The following is a 20,422-nucleotide window of genomic DNA, read 5'->3' as shown; positions in this document are numbered from 1 at the left end:
CCCTACAGAGTGCTGGGCACTAGGGTGGCCACCATCAAGAGTACCCACTAGAACAGAGCAATCAGAGAACACAATGATGGGCCACAGAGCTAGGGCCACACTGAAACATGACATTCCCAGAGGGACCTTCCCCTTTTGACAGCATTCCAGTGCCTGGGAAACTGTGGGATCCTGGAGAGCACAGACTACCATTCCCAGACTGTGTGACAATGGACAACTGATCCTGCTCACTTACCTCAGAGGGATACTGTTAGGCTCACATGACCTGGTGTACCGAAAGCAGCTGACAAACAGCAGGCACTTGGCAAGCACGAGTCTCTCCATTCCCTTCTTCCCTTGAATGCATCCCCACTGCCTCACCCAGAAGTGTGCACATAAGAGCGTGTCAGGGCAGGCAACACGCCTGCTAGACATTTCAACAGGATCCTCCCTTAGCTGCTGATCTCTGAAAAGCTTTGTACAATGACTTATATTTAGGGGCATTTGCAATGTAAAAGACATATTACCTTGAAAGTAATCACAACACCAACAAGACAGACCACAACATGATGGGCCATGCTGTCCTTGCACTCAGTGTGCCAGGCTCTAAGTGCTTTCTCTATATGGACTCATTCAATACAGCAACACTTTGCCCAAGGTACTATTATTATCCCCATTTCACAGATGAGGAAATGGAGGCAGAGAGGTTACGCGACTTGCTGAGGTCACAATGCCAGTAGAAGGGAGAGCCAAGGACTCTGAGTCCGAGCTCATAATTAATATTCAATATTGTAAATAGTTGTGTTCTATTTTTTTTGTTGTTGTTTAGTGTTTTCAGATACAGGGACCACTTAAAGCAGAATTTCCATAAAATTACTTTGTATCAGAGAACCAATTCTGTCCTTCAATTAGAAAGAGCAAATGTTTGTAACAAATGAATCACTAGTGAAGCTTTAACATTCTACATCAAGAATCATTAGTCTTAATACAAAGATCAGACTTTGTATTAAGTATAGCTCCTTATCCTAAAATCTAAGGCTCATTTAAGTTTCACCATACCTCTTGCAGCCACATGTCCCCATGTCACTGTTGGACATACAGGAATTTTAGGAAACCACTTTACTCAGCCTTGGATATCCACACTGCAGAAGTTAGCACTGACTGATCCCTATGTTGGGTGCAGAGATTACTTATATAAAACTTTAAAAATGTGGATTACTTGGATATACATTCCAACATATATTCCTTATGTATTTCAAAATATTTCCATGTTGTCTAGCTTAATATTACACGGTGCTTAAAAGCATGCATGAGTTCTGACTATGCATGATCTGGACTGAAATCTTGGTGCCACCAAGATTGGTGGCAAGATTGAGGTCAAGTGACTTAACCTCTTAGGCCTCAGGTACTCCGTCTATGAAAAAGAAAGCTTACAGATAGGCTTTCTGTGAGGATGACACGCTTATTGTACACAGTGTCATTTCCCCTCCATGACGGCTTTGTTCTCACTGCTGCTAGAACAGTTAGAGCCTAGTGGTTGTCAGTAACATACACACGAAGGATACTCTTTCTGAGAATCTGCAGCACAGAAAAATGAACACCAACTTTTGAATCATTTAAGCCCGAATCTCAGGTTTGAATGTTATGTCTGTTTCCTCAAGTGAACATGAGATAGTGCCTCCCACCCCCAGGCTGCCATAAGGATTGACCATGTACAAGGATCTAGCCCTGGCCTGCAAAAGGTGCTAAGAATTCTTATTAGTCCCAGGCATGAGAAGAATTCAAAGTAGAAGGCCAAATACTGTTTGCAAAGTCCTTGATACCCCAGCCTCACAGAAAAGCACTGGCACTCAGTAGGCAAACAATGAAGGCAGAGCTGGGGAGGGGCCACTGGGACCAAATGGGAAACAGAATTTTTTAGTCCTGTTTCCTACTCTCAGATGGAGCCTGAATATGTTTCCGTTCAGTGACACTTGCACTGCTGTGCTGTGGGATGCAGGAAAAAAGGGCAAATATGAACAGTGGGTGAGGCGGGGCTGAAAATACTGTTTGTTACCAAGGAAACAGCAGGAACAATTCATAAGGCCATGGTACTGACTTCAGGAACTCTTTGAGAATTAAGCCTGTTCTCTCCCAGAGTTCCCTACAGCCTCCAATTGTGCTAAGACTACTTACTATAGAGTAACACTGCTAATGCAGAAGAAAACATGTACACACAGGTCAGCTGCACTCCCTGTTCACGACGAAGGAAGATACAAGCCACATGGCTTCCAACCACACAGTGCATTCAACAGTGCGTTCAGCACCCTGACTTCATCTTGTGAAATAGAGTAATCCAGAAAACTTGGCTACTCAAGGAAGATGTTACAAGAGTGGCAGCCACAGACACTGCTCTTTGAAAAGTTCACTGCTCAGATAGGAGGCTGCAATATGCCAGCATTCAACAGCAGTCTTAGAACACCGATGAAGATGATCAGACATTTCTAACTCTAACCAGTAAGACTAGAAGAGTTAAATTCTCAGCCAACACAACCTTTACATAACAAGCTCATTCATAACCCTTAGAGTTGAAGGGTTTCTTTTATTAACTTTTAAGTAGCATATTACTAAAGCCAATCAAAATGAAAAATCAGGTTTGATTTTACTACAGCATTTCCTTTGAGATGACAAAGCAGAAAAATACAAAGAAGGCTTGACCACAGACAAAGATGGCAGCCCTGAAGAACTACCTATAATTTGTGGTAAGGCTAAAGTGTTCAATTTGATCTGAGTGGTGGCTGCTTTTGAAATACAGTTGATCCTTGAACAATTTTGAGCTGTGTGGGGCCACTTAAACGTGAACTTTTTTTTAAGTAGCCTTCACGCCTAACACCGAGCCCAACACAGATCCTGAACTCACAACCCTGAGATCGAGCTGAGCTGAGATCAAGAGTTGGACGCTCAACCAACTGAGCCATGCAGGCACTCTGACATGTGGACTTTTTTTTTTTTTATAATTACAGTACTATAAATGTATTTTCTCTTTATGACCTTAAGATATTTACTATAAGAATACAGTATATAATACATATACAAAATATGCATTAATTGACTGCTTATGTTATCAGTAAGGCTTCTGGTCAGCTGTAGGCTATTAGTAGTTAAGTAGTTATACATGTATTTTTTACTGCACTGGGGAGGGTTTGTGCCCCTAACTCCTGCTTTATTCAAGGTCAAGTGCAATTTATTTGTTCTTTTACTATATACTTTATCATAGCTCTAACTTTTAAAATAAACTAAAAGTTTGTTAAAATAACATCACAAGCGCACGTGCACACACACGCATGTACACACACACACACACACATACACACACACTGCTGTATCTCTTGGAAATCCAACAGCTGGGAGTGGGGTTCCTAGTAAGACTTTGGGACTAAAGCCAAGCAACTCCCATTTTGATGAGTGGCTAAACTCAGCAGGAAGCACTTCTGTGACATGGAGGTTAAAGCTCATATGACAAATCTGGTATGTGGAGCCTTGACAAATCAGGTCTAATCCAGACATGACCTAACAGAAAAGGAGCCAGCCATTTCTCCAGAATAGATTCCACTGTGGAAAAGGCCACATTTAATACAAAATAAATGTGCTAATCCAGGGACAGCACATTAACTTTATATGCTTTATATAAAGGTTCTCCATGTCTCTAGGCATTTGTCTCAAATGGATTTTCAAGCTTTAACACATACCTATTTTTAGCTTAGGAGAATTCTTCTTTATGTGAACAAAATCCTCTTTTAACCACACCAAAACTCCTTAAATGAAAGCCTCTGAAAGACAGTACAAGTTGAGGATCAAGGCACAATCATTAATATGCAAGCAGCTAAAACCACTGAGGATTTTGTTCATTTTAGCATTTCACAGGCATGAACCTTTTTACCAGAATCCCTCAGGAAGAAGTCCTCCCTGAAGAACTGGTAGACTCTTACAGACAGAGCTAGAGCACCAAGAAACTTGTTACCCTTCTAGCCACGATTTCCAGGAAGTTCAAAAGTCAAATTTTATACTTAACAACAGCAACATGTTCACCTTCCATTTTCACTGATTCTTGTGCTTCTCCCTTTCTGTTCATAGTTACTATTGCTGTATTTGTCTTATTTTGGTATGGTGTCTCAACTGTCTTTGGGAAACAGGCTAGGTATAAATACAGACCAAAAGTGCAAGCAAATATTGTAATTACTTTTAAGACACCTTAATAAAAAAAAAAAAAGCAGTATTCCAGAGTTACCTTAATAGACACCTAGAGTTGACACTAGCAAGCCTGAGCTCATTAAGTCCTCAATTCCCTGATTTTACCAAGAACAAATCTATTCTGAGTGCAACCTTAGTTACTTCCATGAGTCCCGACTCTGGGGAGGCAGGGCCACAAGGCTAAGGGATTAGAAGTTGTATGTGCTCAACTCTGTGACCCGAGATAAGTCATTAACATCTGATTACCTCAGTTTCCTCCTTTATAACAAGAGGACAACTAATTCTCTCCTTCCAGAACAACACTCATTTTGATGAGGTAAACACAGAACTGTTCTCGGAAATTAAAGTGCAGTATTACTATCATCACATTAGAAGCCCAATAAGCTTAAAAACTTGATACCAATGGCAAAAATTTTCATTCCAAGTTCATAGTTTCTTTGGCAACAACATGATAGAGCAAAGAAGTTATAGAAACACTCAGTAATGCAGATACCAAATAACAGGGAAAAAAAGCATTTCTATACATAAAACATTATTTATACCTGTTTCATTTTTTACATTAAGATGTAAACATCCCATTATCCAAAAATAGAAAACAAAAACAAAAAACAAATAAAACAGCTGGTGAGTTTTCAAGCGTCCTTGCTGAATGATCCAAAACACCAAACACTGTAATCCAATAATTCAATATTAAGGACAACCAAATTGAACCAAACTGGTAAGAGAGCTATAAGTATCAATATACAGCAAAATCACAATTAACTAGAATGCTCCAACTTCTTGGTTAATTGGCTATTTACAAGAGAACTCCTCTTGTTTTAACAATTAGTTCAGAAAAATTTTTCTACCCTGAACCACTTCATTTTCCTGGCTCAGTAAGTAAAAAAATGCCAAACATAAATCAGGTTTATTTTGATGAGTCAGGATCATGCAGTATATCTTGGGGCAGCTCTCAGAATATATAGAATTTCTGTGTAGTTTTGTCAGAGGCAGAAAACTGAAGTGAACTGGAGTTTCCTGTTTCAAATAAATCCCTGATATTATAGGCTTATGGTCTTCCTTTTGCCTCATTCTCCTAAAAGTGGAGGGCAGCAAAAAGTTCTAGTTTAGCAAGATTTTACGGTTGCAGGCATACCACATATATAGGTTCAAGAAGACATGGTAGTTCGAGGACTTTACCCTTCCAGACTATTTCTTCTGCTTAACAAATAGGCCCAGTAACAGGAATTATATGTAATGGGCCCACTGGTTTCTGGATGTCAAATGTTAATGCCTTATGTATTCCTTGTTTGGAATCTTTTCTCTAAAAACAAAAGAAACTCACTAATGAAGGTAACTTCCAAAAACAGGAGAGTTGTAGATTTTGCTAATGGAATAAACTGTGCTTCCTAGGTTATTAATTCATAACCGCTTGAACAATCTTTATATTATTATTAAAAAGCAAACAAGTTCTCTAAGAGATTAGGTGCTGAACTCCTCAAAGCCATAAAATAATAAGAATTGCTGGGAGAAGATACCCTCTCATTCTTTTAGACAAGTTCAATGTCTCCACTGAGCAGGACCCATGTCACTGGTAGCCCACAGGAGGGCTTTAGGTGGGTGGTATACAACACAGAACAAAATAATGAATGCAGCATCACAGTGAGAATGTCATTCCCTTTACAGTCTTCTTTCATCCTTCTGATAATCCCACAGAGAGAGTTAGTCCCATTTTGGTGCTGGGTAACATCTCTCTCACTGCAACACTGAGCAGGCTTCTTGGATTCAGAGTCTTAGCAGACATTAGTATCTAGCTACAATTTAATAACATTTGTTTTAATTTTATTTTGTAGTTACCTTTTATTCATGGTAAATTGATGCCGGTGTTCCTCCTGGAGTAGAGATTAGTTTGTTTTCACAATATTTTAAAATTTAAAGATAAATATTAAGAAATAATACTATATGTAATATTTAAGTGATTGAGGTTTGGGAAACAATGGCGATAATTTAACAAACCACATTGTTAAACAGTGATTTCAAAAGAAACTACAAACATGGTCTAGAAAGGGAACATATGTCACTGTGTTTTCAATACTTGTGATGTTCTAGAGATGAGCTCATAACAGCTTTCTCATACATCAAGTGATTTCCAGAATTAAGATTCAAGCAAAAATATAAGATGAAAAGAACCAATTCCACACCATCCTAGACTTCATAAGCTCATGGTACCATAAATGTGCAAATAATCTGATTCTTAGCAAGCTGTTTTAAATATAAGCTTCGTGACCTCTTTTTATTTGGTCTATGCTCATGTCTCATAAAGGCGAACCCGGGTTGTAGAGTTCCCACTTGGTCCTCGGAGCATGTACCACATACAGGTTTTGATTGAACTCTTCAGAAGGATTCAGGACTGTTGGCCAAATCTTCCAAGGGCATCTGATGGCTCTTCCACTGTCAGGGCCCTGTAGAGAGAATCTCCTCCTCTGAATAATCATCTCAAGGCTAGTATGCAGAGTTTGCCTACTAGGTATTGCATGCTCCCAGGCATGCCATGATGACTTGAAACAAAAAGGATAGTTGGAGAAAAAGAAAGCAGAGCTTCTCAATTGTGGTGAACAGTTTCTTCATCACAGTGGCAGTTAAATATGCCCCCTCCTTTTCCCCCAGAAGCCGAGGCAATGTGTCTGAAGGATGGTGTCAGACATCATAATCAGGAGCCTTGCCCTGGGCTTGCCTTAGCCAGATCTGTAGTGTAACAAACGCTCCCACAGTCACGTGAAAGAAAAGCTGCCAGAGGTTGCGCAGTTCATAGAGATACATGTTGCACAGACAGATCAAACCAAAAGTCAAAAAAGATTTGACATTCCGCCAGCCGGTGTAGTAGACAAGTAAATAACACTGTTCAAAATATAAAATGAAAGATGATTAGGGTTACAAGAAAAGAAACATATGCTTCTACTATAAAATATTAACAGGCCAGGGAGTAAAATATGAGGGAAGTTTTCATCTACAGATAAGATAATGTAACATCTTTAAGACGTGCAGCTATGAAAGCTATATAGCTTGAAAAGAAAACGGATTTTCCCTTTGATATTTTTCATTTGTCAAAAGATACAACATTTTATATCACATGTAAAATGGAGTTACAATTGGGTAACTCCCTTGCCAACAGCCTGAACACACTCCTAAAGGGGACAGGCAACTCGGAAGGATTCTCAAGGTCTACGGGGATTCTCCGCTCATTCTCACCTCAGAAAAGTACAAAAACACTCAAACAAAACATAGCAAAATAAGCTCTTATATAACCTGAATCTGCATATTAATGAAGTCAATAAATATTTACTGACCCCCCCCCCATTAAGTGCTAAGAACTAAGCAAGGTAGAGGATCTGAGTGAACATTTGAGCTAGAATTCATTCAACAGGTGCTTATTGAGGGCCTGCTACAAGTTAGGCCTTGTTCTCTAGTTTCAAGTAACCAAATAAAGCCTTTGCTCAAATGAAGCGTACATTCTAGGGGAGAGAGAACGATTATATATGTAAATAAGATTAGATATAGGATATAAAATATCAAATAGTTATGCCTTAAAATAAAAGACTGAAAAAAGGACAGAGCATGTAATGAGTACTATTTTAGAAAACAGAGTAAGGAAAGTACTCTCCCAAACCCCAAATCCCGGTATTCGCCTTTTCCTGCTTTATTTTTCTCCACAATATAACTATAAACACACTTTAAAAATATGCTTTTGTTATCAATATTCATGAGAAGAGAGATTTTTGATTGTCTTGTTCACTCATTTATCTCCAGTGCCCAGAACAGTGCCTAGAACTTAGTAAGTGCTCAATACAAATTTGATTGAATAAACTGTTTTCTAGATGAGATCTACGATTCACAATCTGTTAAACACAGGAATTACATGTGATTACAAGTCTTAGGAAAGAAGCACAGATCTCTATGAAACTTCATCCAGGCTTCAGTATAGGAAGGACTTTAAGGACCATTGCTGCAAACAATGCACAGAGAATGTGGAAATGTTCTGTTAAATCTGTTCTTACACAAATTAGGACTTTGCTTACTTACAAAGAAGACAGCTATCCAAGCAAAATGAACTGGAAGCACTTATTTGAGTTATTTTGCACTGTGTAAAAAAAGTTGGAAAAATAATTTTTCCTTTTGAAATAATTTTAGACTTAGAGAAGAGTTGTAAAAACAGTAAGTTCTTGTATATCCTTCACCCTGTTCCCCTTAATGTGACCCTCTTGCATAACCACAGTACAGTGATCAAACCAGAAAATTATCACTGATACAATACTCTAGACTAATCTATAGACCTCACTGGAGTTTCACCAGTTGTCCCGCTAGAGCCCTTTTTCTGGTCCAGAATTCAATCCAGTATTCCCTACTGCATTCAGCTGCCCTATCTCTTCAAATCTGCTATAGCTCCTCAAGTCTTTGTTTTTCATGACCTTGACAATCTAAGGAGTATCATTTTGTAGAAAGTTATTCTGTAGAATAATTAATTTTAGCTTGCCTGACATTGTCTCAAGACTGAATTGAGGATATGCAGTTTGGCATAATTATTCTGTAGAATAATTAATTTTAGCTTGCCTGACATTGTCTCAAGACTGAATTGAGGATATGCAGTTTGGGCAAGAATACTACAAGGTGATGTGCAATATATCTTATAATTGGTGATGTTAGTTTTGACCTCTTGGTAAGGTGGGGTCTAACAGGTTTCTCCACTGTGAAGTTCCTATTTTCCTCTTTGTAATTAATACGTATATTGTGGGAAGAGAAATAGAGACATTCTCTATTCTTGGGTGAAAGATTAAGAGAATTTGACACCTACAGATGCACCCTAAAAGAATGATGTAAGGACGTTCTCTAAGCAGAAAGGAAACACTAAAAGAAGAAACCCTGGAACACTGGGAAAGCAAAAGGCAAGGTCAGCAAAAATATAGATAAACGTAATAGGTTCTCTCTCTCCTCTTGAGATTTCTAAATTGGGTTTGATGGCTGAAGTAAAAATTAATAACACTGTCTGATGTGGTTCTAAATATATGTAGAGGAAAAATATAAGACAAATTATAAATGGGGGGACAAAGGGACATAAAAGGAGATACAATTTCTATGTTTCACTTGAACTAGTAAAATGACACCACCAAAAAATTGCTAAGTATGTGTAATGTAATACCTAGAGGAACCATTTACAAGCTATACAAAGAGATAAACTCAAAACCACTACAGATAAATCAAAATGGAGTTCTACAAAAACATTCAAGTAACCCACAGGAAGGCAGGAAAAAGAAAACATTAAAATAAAAAACAAGATGGCAAACTGAAGCCCTATAATGTATTATATTAAATGTAATGGCCTAAATACAATTAAAAAACAGAGATTTGCAGAGCAGATTAAAAACAGTTTTTAATCTGTCTACCAGAAACTCACTTCAAATAATGTAGGCAAGATACAAGTAAAAAGATGGAGAGGGATATATTACATGCAAACATTAATCAAAAGAAAGCAAGAATGACTATATTACTATCAGATAAATATAAAAATATTTCAAAAAAGAAAACAGAGGGCTAGACAGGGATATATCATTATATAAAATATACATGTATATATAACTTATATATTTATATACATAACATATAATGATAAATGGATCAATCCACCAAGAAGGCAACCATCCTAAATGTGTATGAACCAAACAGAGCTACACAAATATGCAAAGCAAAACCTCATAGAACTGAAATGAGAAATATACCAATCCACAATTACAACTGAAAACTTCAATACTTCTCTCTCAATTGATAGAACTAGATAGAAAATCAGCAAGGATACAGAAAAGCTGAACACCATCAACCATCATGATCTACCTGACAATTATAAAGCAGTTACTCAGTTACAGTAAAATAGACATTCTGTTTAAGTGCCCATGGAACATATACCACGACAGACCATATTCTGAGCCACAGAACAAATTTCAACAAATTTAAAAAACTGAAATCACACAGAGTGTTTTCCAACCACAGTGGAATCAAACTAGAAATCAATAATGGGAAGAAAACTGAAAATTCTTCAAATTCTTGGAAGCAAAACACAATTCTAAATAATCCATAGGTCAAAGAGGAAGTCACAAGAAAAAAATAGTTTAAATGCAATGAATTAAATGAAAATCAAAATGCAACCTATCAACCAAATTATGGAAGAGCCCAAATATCCATTGACTGATGAAGGGATAAAGAAAATGCAATATTACTCAGCCATAAAAAAGAATGAAATAAGTCAGAAACAAACAAATGCATTTCAGTTCACTCATATTTGGAATTTAAAAAAAGAAACAGGTGAGCCCAGCAGGGGGCGGGGGAGGGTGGAGAGGGAGGAGAAAAAAGCAAACCAGGAGAAAGACTCTTACTACACAGAACAAACTTGAGGGTTCTGGAGGGGAGGTGGAGGGGAGGATGCATTAGACAGGTGATGCGTATTAAAGAGAGTACTTGTGATGCGCTCTGGGTGCTATAAACAATTAAATCACTAAATTCTACACCTGAAACGAATATTACATTCTTAATTGGAATTTAATAAAAACTTGAAAATATAAAAATAAAAAAATTTAAAACAAGAAAAAAATGCAACATACTAAAAAATGCAGGAAACACAGATAATAAAGTTCTCAAAGAGAGAAATTTATAACACTAAAAGTATATACTACAAACGAGAAAAATTCTCAAATCAATTACCTAAGCTCCCATCTCAAGAACCTAGAAAAAGAGCCACGTAAACCAAAGCAAGCTTGAAAGATGAAATAATAAAAGTCAGAGCAGAAATCAATAAAATCAAATATCAGAAAAAACCCACAAAACAAAGAGCAGGTTCTTTGAAAAGATCAATGAAATTAACAAGACTGATAGAGTAAAAGAGAAGATCCAAATTACCAACACACGCGGAATGAAAGAGACCATCACTATAGATCCTACAGACACCAGAAGGATAGTATGGAAATACTATAACCAACTCTACACACATGAATTGTGATGATGTATTATAGTTGTATAAGCTGGTACTACTAGGGGAAACCAGGTAAAAGTTATAGATCTCTCTACAACAAGTATAATGATCTCAAAATAAAAAGTTTAATAAGGCAACAAACTTTATACTCAATGTATATGTCTGCACTTACTTTATAAACAACTAACATACACACTATATGCACACACATACAAAAAGAGTGAGATACAAGAAGTGCTCAAAGTGTTAGTAAGTGGTGGCACTCAGTGTACCAGTCTTTCAACTTTCCTGGAAGGCTGGAAGTTTTCAAGGTAAAGCACTGAGGGGTAAAAAGAACAGTCTCTACTTTCTAGATCTTTTGGTATCCTATTTCAAATGTTCCCTAGCAAGATGTTGTTGAGCTCTCTGCATCCACAGCCTGGTCACCATTCAGGTCTGGTCTACAGAGGATTCAAAAACATCCTGACGGCTGCAGATGGAGCATGTTACACAGTAAAATATAATCACATGTTTACTGTGGAAAATAACAGCATTGTTATCACTCTGCTCAGCAGATGTGCAAAGCATGCAGTTTCATGTCTGTCAGTAAGAAGAAAATTGGCTTTCTGCTTTTCGTTTTCAAAGCATGAATTTGTTTAACTTCTCTCCAGTAAAAGAACATCTGAGCGACAATGCTCCCCTTAGAACTACCTTCAGCTGTTCTGAGAAACGCGGCAGAGGTGTGCGCTCCGTGAACAACAGCACTGCATGGGAGCCCCACAGACTGGAGCTCAAGTCACTAACCGGCTGTAAGAACTGATGGGACCTCACAGAAAAATGGCAATGGTAACATTAGTGTGGGACTTTCTGCAAGGATTTATTTAAGGAATGGACAAGGAATGTAAAGCGCTTATTAGCACACATAAGAGCTCCATCCATTTTGCTATTAGTAGTAGTATTTAAAATTATTCCATTAAAGCAAAATAGCCAAAAGTACATTTTACAAGAATTACTCATGAAGTTATTTTAAAGTTAACATTTACCTCATATTGTTTTAGAAAATAAAATAATGCATATAAGTCATAAAATTATAATTTTATAGCTTATAAAATTATATAAATATAGGAATTTTGCTTACAGATAGCATAAGATAGTGGAATGAATACAGAGTTTAAAATCAGAAGACCTAGAGTTAAGTCCTGACTCCAGCACTTAACTGGCTATGTGATCTCTAGATAGTGCTTAAACTGCTTCAAATTCCTCGTTTTCAAAAATGAGATAATATCCTATGTGTGATAGTAGAGATTAAAGTTTTAAAAATCTACACAAGAATATTTCATAAAATTAAAGCATTTGTGACACTAATACAAGTTTTCATATTTCCTGTATGAAATGTCATTCATTATAATTAAATCTGTCAAACGGCATAGAAAATTTTTAAATACAAATAATTCAGAAAAATTGAAGGAGCTTAAAAAATACGGCCACTTGAAACTAAAAAAAATTTTTTTTTAAAGTTTACTTATGAGAGAGAGAGTGTGAGTAGAGAAGGGACAGAGAGAGAGGTAGACAGAGGATCTGGAACAGACTCTGTGCTGACAGCAGCAAGCCCAACGCAGGGTTCGAACTCACAAATCATGAGATCATGACCTGAGCCGAAGTCAGACGCTCAACCCACTGAGCCTCTCAGGTGCCACCGAAACTAACAGCTTTAATCCATCTTTACATAAAGTCAAAGGCATATATTCAAAGTATTTCACTAGAGACTTCTACTGAGTTTTAGGTAGCCTTGTATTTTCAGTCTAGAGCTAACATTTTTTTCCAGAGAAATGTGTCGTTTATGAAAGTCAGGTCAGAAGGTCTTACTTGCTCTACCACGTCTCAGCAAAGACATTTCCAAGTTTGGGTCACTGGCATGGCTACCCTCCCTTCCCTACAAATCTCTGCTTTCTCCTTAAAGATACCAGCACCCGTCTCCTTAGTCCCAGCCGCAAAAACTCCATGCTCTTTAAGTCTCATATCTATCCTGGCTTCAAGTCCTAGCAGCCTTCCTCCTCAACATCCTTCCCCCATCCCGACCATCATTACCGGAGTTCACACTTTCAGTGCCTTCTGCCTGAAGTAACAGAATCCCCTCCCACCTAATGTCCCTTCTTCCAATTTCTCCACTCTGGCAATCCATCTTATTCCTCACTACTACATTAAATATCCGAAAATCCTGTTTTAGCTGTTCCCTGTTCAAAGACTTTCCCCAAAGCACAAAATCCTCATGCTGAAATATAAGCAGAGCCCTGATGCTGAGTAATCAATCGATCACCAAAAAAAAATCTAGAACGAGCCTTTATCACCACAGGCAGATGACACAGTGCCACTGAAACCAGGCACAGGAGAAAGCTAACATTAAGTTCACTAGGATCTAACCACATTCACAATGGAGATGCAGGTCACAAAGCTAACAGGTTCAATTAAAAGAGAGGCAAAGAGGGGCGCCTGGATGGCTCAGTTGGTTAACCATCCATGTCAGCTCAGGTCATGATCTCACGGTTCGTGGGTTCAAGCACCGCGTCAGGCTCTGTGCTAACAGCTCAGAGCCTGGAGCCTGTCTTCAGATTCTGTATCTCCTTCTCTCTCTGACCCTCCCCTGTTCGTGCTATCTCTCTCAAAAAAATAAATGAAAAACATTAAAAAAAATTTTTTTTAAAGAGAGGAAAGAATTCAGACATTATTTTTATTTAAAGTGCACAAGCAATTATTTGAATTGATACCCGAAACAAACAATAACAGGAAAGTGTTTCTTAAAAATTGAAGAGAACCTACCTGGTAAAGGCAGGCTGCTGTTCCAAGAAAAAATGCAACAATGTAATTAAAATCTTCACCATCACTCTGCAAAGACAAAATTAAAAATTACTTTTTCTGGTGGAAGCCCATTTCCAAGAGCAATTCATCAGGATAGGACACTACCATGTTTGTGCACAAATGAATGGTCAGATTCTCCCCTGTGTTATATAAAAATTCTCAAGAGTCCTAAAAGTCCCAAGGAGTGTGAGGTACAGAAAGACTAACAGTGTTCCTCTATGTCTTGGCCCATCAATTTCATCTTATCCATGTGGGAAAGGTGAAATAAAATGGAATAATTTATGCCAAGGGATTTTTTAAATGGAGCCAGAGCCCATTAAAGAGATGACCAGATGAAACCACGAACTTGGAGCTGGGCCAAACTACAAATATTCTAAGGACTCTGCCCAAACCCCTGCAATTTGCTATACAGAGAGATTTTGCTTGGGGACAGACTTAGCAACCAATTATATTAAGACAAGATTAGTTTTCTGCTGCCAACACCAAACAAAATTATTTGTAAACAGCAACAACAAAAACATTCCTTTTTGTCTTGTTTAAACCCTAGATTTTTATACCCTAAAGGGACACAATATGAATTGCCACCCAAATCTGTGCTCCCCAAGTTGCAATTCTGAGATCTCAAACAAATGTTTTTATTTCAGCTTTGCCTCTTTTCTCAATCAACCCAAGAAAAGATGAAAGCCAATGGGAAAGTTTCCACATAAGGAAAAAGTCTCTCTTCTCTCTACTGAAAAAAAAAAACATACAATAATGTACAACACCCCAGTGGCCTATAAAGTCAGTCCTGCTTACTTGGATCATTACCTGACTCAAATAAATATTGACAAACTTTACTATCTAGTAAGCATATCACTGAATTGCCCAATAAAATAATCTGACATGATTTTTTTAAAAAGCCCAACAAAACTGAAAAGTTTCTGTCCACTAGAGTGTGCTAAATCCCAATGAGAAAAGTCACACATGCTGTGCTAGAAGAACAGCCACCCCGAGGAAGAACAGAGATCCATCATGCATAGAATGAATGGAGAACTAATAGGAAACCCAAGTCTTTCTATTCTCTTTTGGTTCCTCTTAAGTAGTGTTTTTACGAAGGAAAGCATAAAGCCCAGGCAGGAGCATGAAATTTGGCCCTTATTTTAGGAAAAGGATTTTTATACAATGAAAATTTTCACAAGACATGTGAGTTTCTCTTATGACCTTGTCTTTATGAAATAATATATAAAGAAAACTCCTTTTCCACTTGCTACTGGGCAACAGAACTGACAGGAAGGCAGAGGGAGAGTGGCTGATCCTAGCGAGACGATCTTAAAATAGGAACATTAATTTGCCTGGGATGCTTAACGCCAGTTCCACCTTGGAGGCATGGCAGGTCAACATGAAACATTTCTACCTTTAATAATGCTGAGACATTAATTTGTTTTTTTCTTAATCCATTATTTTTTTAATGATCTTTTTTTCTGATTATAAAAGCGTGTGTTCATTGTACAGAATTTGGAAAACAGACTGTTACAAAGAAGAAATTCATACGGCCTGTAATATCAGAACTCTGGATTACTGCTAACCACTTCCTTTCAATCTTTCTGCACAAAAATATATTTATGTTAAAAAAGATGGAATCATACTTTTATATATTGCTTTTTAGTACTACACATTATATCATAAACTTTCCCAAGATACTAAATATTCCTCAACCACATGATTTGTAGCATTTATATAACCTTTCATTGTGGAGATATGCCATTAATTTAATGATCCTACAATTGGATATTATTTTTTCCCTCAATTTACAATTATCACTTTATAACTCTCCTAATTGCCTTTGGAACACTTACGAGCATGTTTCTGGCATCAGTCGACCTTGGTTCAAATATTTACTTACTATCTGTATGGTCTTGGACTATTTAACTTCAACTTCCTTTTTTCAAAAATAAAAGCTGTAGTGATTAAATAATATTTACAAACACATAGAACCATAATTGGCACAAAGTCCTCAAAAAACATTCACCAACTCTTCTCTCTCTCCTGAGGTTACTGTCTGCATCGTTTATCAGATAATTAGGTTACCATCTAGTAGTTTTTTTTTTTTTAATGTTTGAGAGCGAGAGAGTAAGCAACAAGTGAGTGAGGGAGGGCCAGAGAGAGAGAGGGAGACAAAATCCCAAGCAGGCTCCACGCTGTCAGGGCAGAGCCCAGGGCCAGGCTTGATCTCACAAAACCTAAGATCATGACCTGAGCTGAAATCAAGACTTGGGTCTATTAACCGACCGCCCCGGGTACCCCTTTCTAGTATTGTTTAAACCTGTAGTACACCGGTCTTATCTTCTCAAGTAGAGGCAAACTTTTCTCTTCTTTTTTAACTGATAATTAGCATATAACATTATATTAGCTTTAGGTGCACAACATAATTCTATTGTTACATACACTGCAAAATGATCACCATAGTAAATCTAGTTATCATCTGTCTCCATATAAAGTTACAAAATTTTTCCTCTTGTTTGATGAGAACTTTGTAAGATGTACTCCTAGCTATTTTCAATATACAACCCCAAATTACTGACTACAATCACCATGTTAACATTATATCTCCATGATTTACTTTATAACTGTAAGTTTGTAACTCTTGACCTCCTTCACCCATTTTGCCCACCTCACAATTCCATCACCTTAACCTTTCTTCAAGGCAGAAAATCAGTCTTACTACTTGCATGAAACTGCACATAGCAGGAATTCAACAAATTCATTCCAAGTTGAGTTGAGCTTTAAAAAAATCTTTATTTTTCCTTGCTAAAGAGATTATCTATAAACATATTCTTCCATTCATTTCTTTTTTTTAATTTTTTTTTAGTTTATTTATTATTGAGACAGAAAGAGAGCATGAGTGGGAGACACAAAATCCGAAGCAGGCTCCAAGCTCTCAGCACAGAGCCTGATGCGGGGCTTGAACCCACGAACCATGAGATCATGACCTGAGCCGAAGTCAGACACTTAACCGACAGAGCCATCTAGGTGCCCCCATATTCTTCCATTCAATAAATATTCATTAAACCCTTATGAGCGAGGCACTATATTACTAGACCTAGGATAGAAGACAAAATTAAGTCCATTTGAACTCAAGGAGCTTATTGCTTTCTAATCAAGAGGGCAGGTACACCACCCAACAATTCACACCCAAAGTGAACTAATGGGATAGATGTGTATATAGGACACAGGGGAGCCTACTTGAGACCCATCGCATTCTGCCTAGAGTAACAAAGGATCAGAAAAGGTTTGCTCAAGGAAGTAAAGCTTAATTGAAGTCTTGATTAAGAATGAACTAGTAGAAAGGTAGACAAAATAGGAAGAGAATTCCAAAGAGAATAGCACATACAGTCCTCAAGGAAGGAAAAGCCTAGGATGATTTCATATTTTCTTGTTAAGGCAACAGTTGAATAATACCATTAAATAAGGTGGGAATACAGGAGGAAAAGTAGGCTTGAGAGCAGAAAACACTGAGTTTATCTATTTTTTAATGTTTATTTACTTTTGAGAGAGAGAGAGGGAGGGAGGGAGAGAGAGAGAGGGAGAGAGGGAGGGAGGGAGAGAGAGAGAGAGAGAGAGAGAGAGAGAGAGAGAGAGAGAGAGAGAGAGAGAATGAATGAGAATGAATGAGCATGAAAGGGGCAGAGAAATGGAAACACAGAATCCGAAGCAGACTTCAGGCTCTGAGCTGTCAGCACAGAGCCTGACATGGGGCTCGAACCCACAAACTGTGAGATCATGACCCGAGCCAAAGTCAGACACTCAACCGAGTCACCCAGGAGCCCCTTACATTGAGTTTGTTTTGGACATGCTATTGGAGGTGTCCATGTGACATTCAAATAATATTTCATAGATATTTAAGTAAGCTTCAGTAAAGGGTTGGATCTAGAGATCCTAGGTTAGTCATATATTTAGATAGTTGTTAAATGAAAGGCCCATGACAATTAAGTATAACTCTTAATTATAGATTGGCTCCTAGACTGGAGAGAGAAAAAAAAAACACTATAAAGGATATTTGGTGTCAAGTGTAGAAATTTGAATATAAACTTTATAGTAGATAATACATTGATCTTAAAAATCTTTGATGTAATAAAGGTATTGTGATTATATAGGAGAATTCCTAGCCCTTAAGGCATACACACTGAATAGTTTTGGAATAAACTGTCATGATACCTACAATTTTACTTTCAAATGATTCAGGAAAGAAACAGAAGAGTAGGTAGGTATACATGTGGGTGCTAATTGTATTGTTTTTAAAATGTTTCTGTAAGCTTGAAATCTTCTAAAATAAAATGCACGGTGGAGGGGAAAAGGGGATACAAATTTTTTTAATGCTATGCAACCACTAAAATGAATGTAATAGATCTCCAAATTCTGACATTAAATGATCTCCTACATAACATTAGATGGAAAAGATGCAATTAAGTATGAAGAATATACTTAATTAACCAACTGATTCAGTTCGTTAAGCATCAGACTCTTGATTTCAGCTCAGGTCATGATCTCACAGTTTGTGAGTTTGAGCCCCACTTTGGGCTCTGTGCTGACAGTAAAGAGTGTGCTTGGGATTCTCTCTGTCTCTCTCAAACTTAAAAAAGGGGGGCATACTGCCATTTATATAGAAATACTTTGAAAATAATAATTATATAAGTAGAAATACAAATACATATGTACTAGCATATGCATATAACCTTTCTAGAAGGATAACCCAGTGGTTAATTCTGGGGAAGACAAATGGGTAAAGAATTACTTGTTGTGCCAATTGTAGGCTCTGAAATGATTGAGTTTGAAACCAGGCATGGTTACATTTTACTGTATGAGGATGTCATGTGGATGATGATGTGTATGTACATTACATTTTTTTAAAAAGGCCATCATGATAATATCCAAAGAGAAGGTGTAAAGTTAAGAATACTATAAAGCCAAGCAGAACTGGAGACCACCACTATTTAAAGGACAGGTGAAGGGAGTAGTTTACCAAATAAAGTGAGGAACAGGAAGATAAAGAAAAAATTAACAAAAGGAGAAAATTGTTTCTTGGAAATGAAGGGATAAGAGAATGTCAAGAAGAATAATGTAACATAATAAAACTACTAATAGTGATTTATTTGCTTCTACGTTTTCTAAAATATTTCTGAAATTAAAGTTACTTTTTAAAAACTTTAACATTTATTTTTATTTTTGAGAGAGAGAGAGACAGAGTACAAGTTGGGGAGGGGCAGAGAAAGAGGGAGACACAGAATCTGATGCTGACTCCAGGCTCTGAGCTGTCAGCACAGAGCCTGATGAAGGGCTCAAACCCATGGACCATGAGATCATGATATGAGCCTAAGTCAGCCACTTAACTGACTGAGCCACCCAAGTGCCCCTAAACAGTTACTTTTAAAATGAAAAACTGAACAGTATGTGAGATGAGATAGGCCATGTAAGACAAGGCCTCAAGAGTGGTTGCAATCTTCGGCAATCCGAAGGATACTAGTAAGCCTGATGGTCAGTACTTGAAAGAGATCACAATAGATTAAGAGAATGGAGGTAAGGAAGTGGGAACAACCAGTCTATTCTTTCAAAAAATTAGAAGGGAACGTACATCAAGAGGTTTTTTGTTTTGTTTTGTTTTTTTAAGGACTGTCAAGCAACAGCATGTTTGTGAGCTAAAAGAAAAGAACCAGTAGAGAAAAAGCAAATGGAATGCAGGTGAGAGAATAATGCTAGCAGCTGGGGGAAAGTGGGACAGGTTCAAGAGGGAGCACAGAAGTGTGTGTGAGGGAAGAGACAACACACGGATAAAGGCAGGAGCAGGGTGGGGCAGGGAAGGAAGGCGCAGATGTAAAGAGTTCAAACAAAACTTTTTTTTTTTTACAGTCTTGAGATTTTTTGGTTTTTTGTTTTTCTTTCACATTTCTCATGCCATGACTGGAATGGGTTCCAGCAGCTCAGGCTCCTTTCCATTGCTTCTCCCAGTGTACTTCCCTGGGTGGAGCAGGCTGGCCCTTCAGTTGAACCCAACGACCTTGCTCCTTGGCTTCTTTCTTTTCTGATCATTCTCCTTCCCACGCTTCAGGAAGCTCTCTCGGCTCTTGGAGGGCTTGATGTACTCAGTACGGACACGAATTCTCTCAGCAAGAATCTTGCAATTGTTTGCTGACGACAGCGCCAACCGCACACTGGGGTGCACTGTAGACTCTTCCAGCTTTGCCGCGGCAACGTTTGTGGGCTGGTCCCCTGATGTACATCCTGTCACCTTTCTGGGAGGTGCGCAAGTGTGTGGCCAAAGGAACAAGTCCCTGTTTTCTAGAAGGCCCAGAGAACAGATGGCGAGCACCTCTCCTCTTTCCCTTTGTGTTGGTCATTTTGGCAAATTAC

General features: G+C 37.8%; 1 protein-coding gene across 4 annotated transcripts in view; it reads right to left on the bottom strand.

Moving 5' to 3' along the window:
* SEC22A (SEC22 homolog A, vesicle trafficking protein) overlaps positions 1-20,422 on the bottom strand; it is an 88,002-nt gene that overhangs the window by 9,457 nt on the left and 58,123 nt on the right. For 3 of the 4 annotated variants that reach the window (XM_029939454.1, XM_029939458.1, XM_029939459.1), the window contains exons 6-7: positions 14,000-14,065; positions 3,708-7,086 (exon numbers count right to left, since the gene is read on the bottom strand). In XM_029939454.1, the coding sequence (XP_029795314.1) occupies positions 6,886-7,086; positions 14,000-14,065 (267 nt within the window). In that variant the 3' untranslated portion in view covers positions 3,708-6,885. The remainder of the gene's footprint in view (positions 1-3,707; positions 7,087-13,999; positions 14,066-20,422) is intronic. The other variant, XM_029939455.1, reaches the window with a different exon arrangement.

Source organism: Suricata suricatta, chromosome 5 (assembly GCF_006229205.1).
Source record: "Suricata suricatta isolate VVHF042 chromosome 5, meerkat_22Aug2017_6uvM2_HiC, whole genome shotgun sequence".
NCBI lineage: Eukaryota > Metazoa > Chordata > Mammalia > Carnivora > Herpestidae > Suricata > Suricata suricatta.
This window is presented reverse-complemented; position numbering and strand designations above follow the sequence as displayed.